General features: G+C 33.9%; 1 protein-coding gene across 2 annotated transcripts in view; it reads right to left on the bottom strand.

Annotated features, from left to right (window-relative positions):
- Nucleotides 1–3,010, bottom strand: part of LOC115213446 — a 167,875-nt gene extending 164,865 nt beyond the window's left edge. For both annotated transcript variants that reach the window (XM_029782423.2, XM_029782422.2), the window contains exon 1: nucleotides 1,671–3,010. Coding sequence is in view for 1 of the 2 variants with exons in the window: in XM_029782422.2 (XP_029638282.1) it covers nucleotides 1,671–1,707 (37 nt within the window). In the remaining variant the exon portion in view is untranslated. The remainder of the gene's footprint in view (nucleotides 1–1,670) is intronic.
- Between the last annotated feature and the right edge of the window lie 1,612 nt (nucleotides 3,011–4,622).

Here is a 4,622-nt window from a genome sequence, read left to right as displayed (position 1 = left end):
TACTCATTTTTCTTTATTTATGCGCGCATAGTGATGAAGAAAAATATTAGTTCTCATGCCAGGTACATGCGTGTGCGCATGTTGTGTGTGTGTATATATATATATATATATATATATATATATATATAAATAAAATGACACACACACAATTATCAGGTGAAGGTAAAATATTAAAGGAGTCATTAGATTAGGAAAGCAGGCTGGCAGTAGGGAGCAACGAAAGGTGTCGAAACAACCCTGAATTGTTTAGCCCCAGGTCAACCTTCAATGACTAGATTCATCATCATAGGCGTTCCAAATGTGACCATATTTTCTCTTCTTTCAAATAAATAATAGTGTACTGCTGACAACATTATCGAGTGTGTCCTTTTATTTTGGAACGGTATAGTCTGATCTGAAGAAGGTCTGACATCTATTTCTAAAGAAAGGTCGTATAGGCTCCCTTGCTGATTCGAGGAAGCATGACTAATCGGTTGTAGCTACAACGGGTGAAGAGGAAGGTACCAAAAAATTCTTCGTGGATGCGAAGAGAGTTCAATAAACAAATAATCTTTGGTAACTAAAAATTAACACAGATTTTTAAGCTTCACCAAAAAAACAAGATATTATTAACGTGGTATCCATACCTTTCCCAAGGGTTTTAGCAACATAAACTGAGGGTAAAAAAAAAAAATAAAAAAAAAAATAAAATGACTGGGAATCGAACTTTGTTTAGTATATTCGGTTCGCCGGGAGGTTATTTTCTCATCTATCGAACTAGCTAAAATTACCTCATATTTTTGGTATGACGTGATTTTTTCGCACCGCTCTTTATACACACTGACACACACGCATATATGTATACACGTTTAGAAAACATTTCATTTTGGAAATTTTATAAATATATATCATACTAGCTCACTGTGTGTGTGTGTGTCTCTATATATGTATATATATTATAGACACGCACAGAGCTAGTCCAGACAGGATTTTCACAGACACACAGAGCCGAAGTAAACGCTTGAAAATTCTTATTACAGAAATTGTGCACATAATTAAACAAACATCTATATATACATTTGAAAGTTACAAATACATCGGATTCAGTTCAGAAAATTATAATAAGATTAGGTATACACAGGCACGCCAGACACATATACACGCAAACGCAATTAAGCGCACACACGCAATGCGTATAGATTTCACAGAGGAAAGATAATTTCGACTAAATTAAAAGAAAATCGCAAATATAGGATATAAAAACAAAAAATAACATTCATGATTGATATCTGCCTTTGAAATAAATACATAACACAACCAATATACATAACAAGCACACACACACTTCAGGGACACACGCACAGAAAAACATATCTTAGATTCCTTTAAGTCTGCATAAGTAATACATATGGAAGTATAAATCTCAATGCATAAAAACATGAATATAAAAAACAGAGATTAGAAATAAAAATAGTTTTTTTTTTTTTTTTTCTATAATGCGGACAAGTATTTTCTCTGTGCGAGAAATACGTATATTTTAATTCCCAGAACCCTCAGCTTGAATTTCATTGAAAAACAACTTTGACAAAACTGAAAGAAAATTCTATACAAAAAGAAAAATATAAAAAGAATTACATCCAGGATTGATATTGGCCTTTGAATTTGATAAATGCGTAAATAAAAAGCCTTACCATCAGATCCAATAACGATTAAATTATTTTCATCCATTTTAAGTAAACTGTAGCAGCTGTTTTCTTCTTGGTAGAAGTAATAAGCTCTTTAGCCTGGTTTTAGAACAGATAGAGGCTTTTTCTGTTGTATCTCTTCTGTTCGTTTGGGAGATGGTCTCTTTTTCTTTCCTTAAGTGTAACATCCAGGACAAAATAGAGGTAACAATTGCTTAGTGGTTTGCTGACTGACCGTCGTCCGTCCGTCCACCCGTCCGTATGACGGCCACACCCGGCTATGACAATAGGCGAGACACAGTAATAAAGAAGACATATACATACGTATAATAAACATTCAGCCAACACGCACACACACACAATACTTAGAAAATGATCGGTGGTGAATCAAGCAGCAGTAGTAGTAGTTTACACTAATTGAAGTCTCGGCGAGTCGGTCACAGCTCTAAAAACAAACACACACATTTACATTAACAATATATATATGTATATATATATATATATATATATATATATATATATATATATATATATGCGGGTATATATGAGTGTGTATTATCGAGAAAGACAGACGGTGCTTGAAGCTAAACTATAACACAAGAGCCATCCTATTTCGGTTGTCAGCAGAAATATGGACTTTTTCCAAGCGAATAGCGCCATCAGTTAACACTGTTGGAACATTAAATATATCCTTGTATTAATTGGCTTGCTATAGACATGAACAACGATTGCATTCCTCTCACAACTATTTGTATAGAATATATATTTATATAATTTTTAATTTATAACTACTAAGAAAGCAGTCGATTTACGCACATTCGCAATACGTACATTAACATACACGCTTGTGTGTGAGTATGTTTTCTTATTTATGAGTTATGGTGAAACATAGATGCGTTTTAAGGTTAAGTAGCAGCTGTAGGTTTGGGTATCACGGTACTGTATTCCATTCAAACCCCACACAACACAACACCAAACTCCTGAAGCCGAATCTTTCTATCTAAACAGCTGCTGCTGTTGTTATTGTTGCTACAAACTACTATATGCAGTAGGGTCGGTGTAGACGGAAGCGTGTATTACTGGCTGGCTTAGTGGTGGTGGTGGTGGTGATAGTAGTTAGTGGTGATAGTGCCATCTACACTTCGGCTGAATGGTAATATCATATGATGAAGCTGAGACTATTTATAGAGCAAGCTTGAGAGCCATCGATGTTAATGACCATTTGACCAGAGCAGTGGGATGTGGCACCAACATTCCTCGTTCTACATATATAACTTCGTTGTTTTAACAATTTACAGGTCAACTTACCAATGATGGTTAGTTACATTGGAGAAATATACACACACACACAAACTCTCTCTCTCTCTCTCTCTCTTCGGTGACCTTGCTACTATTTCCTTTCTGTTTTTGTTTTTATTTAACTACTTATTAAATTCATGTTTAAGTGCAGCCTAACATACTTTCCCATATCTCTCTCTCTCTCTCTCTCTATATATATATATATATATATATATATATATATATACACACACACTCCTTTTCTTCAATCTGCACGTGTGTGTACTTGGCTTTGTTTACTGTTTTATATATATATTTCTTTTCAAGAAGGCCTACCATGATAAACCTCATTCGCTCATCCACTTTAATTACTGTGAATTATAAGATAGAACATGGATTTATAAATACGTACGAAACGATTTTTTCTTTTTAATATGCTTAGTGATATAAATTGTGCCGAATTACATATGACATAAAAAATCAGGTGCGTTCTGTTGTTTCATGCAGATAACTGAAATAAAATTGGGAATCGAAACGCAAACAAATGCAACACTCACGTGCACATATATATGTAAATATATATGCAAATATGTGTGCCATATGCTTGTATGTGAGCGTTCTGTCAGTAAGTGAAATATATATACATATATATATGTGTGTGTGTGTGTGTATAAGTTAGCCAAAGAGAAAAAGACTGGCAGCTGTTGCCAATAAAATCTAAGTCTATATATATAGAATATAAATTACATCTGATCAAGACTTTCATTTAGAGCTTATCATATTTAGGAGAACAATATCCCTTTTGTTACCACGAGACGTGGTGAAACCTGTATATGTAATTCAATTTTAATGAAATACAGTAAAACATACATACTCTCAAACTATATGACTAAACCTTTCCGAATTAAATTTTAGTTATGCTACAAGATCGTTTGCAGATAAGGAAGTTGTTTTTCTTTTTTTTCTTTCTTTTGTCTTCTAAAAAGATTGATAGAATAATTGTATAGTTTTCAAAAATATAAGAAGGCTTGCTAACTAAATTACTAAAGGAAATGATTTAATCGCTAGAACAGATATTTAGGGACAAGTAAGTTCGATGATCGGTCACTAATGTGCGTTTATCTTTACAACCAAAGGACAATGTAAAGAATGTAGTTTTGGGAGAATGGTTGGGTGGAATAGGACGGGGAGAATTGGAACTTTTACACATTTGTGTTAAATACGTCTAAGTCTCTGAGGTCCATTGGCTATTTTCTTTTTACAACTTCTCATGAGTTAACGAAAGTGCAGCTACGTAATTGCCCGAGCCAAATCTCTTTTCATTATCACCCAACAACTTTAAGAAAAAGACACATAAGAATATTGTAGTCTTAGATACACTTTGTCAATAATATGGGATGGTCATAGTTGCAATGCGTTTGATCATAGTTTTGTTCAATAAAAGTCAATCTGTAGCTAAATATCAACACACAGAGCTCGGTGATATCTAAAGATTAAATATTTTGACGATCTTTCGGTATTGGTATACGACGTCATTCACCTTCTTTTCAACCTAGCCTCTATGTCACAAGATTGCATAGGTGAATGCTGCCACCCTCTACCAATACAGAAGGATTGCCAATATTTGAGCCTTTAAACTTAATATACCACCATCAAAGTGTTGATCAGGAACTCAACCTT

Source organism: Octopus sinensis, linkage group LG6 (genome assembly GCF_006345805.1).
Source record: "Octopus sinensis linkage group LG6, ASM634580v1, whole genome shotgun sequence".
In the NCBI taxonomy this organism is placed as follows: Eukaryota; Metazoa; Mollusca; class Cephalopoda; order Octopoda; family Octopodidae; genus Octopus; species Octopus sinensis.
The sequence above is the reverse complement of the archived record's forward strand: the minus strand, read 5'-3'. Positions and strand labels throughout refer to the sequence as shown.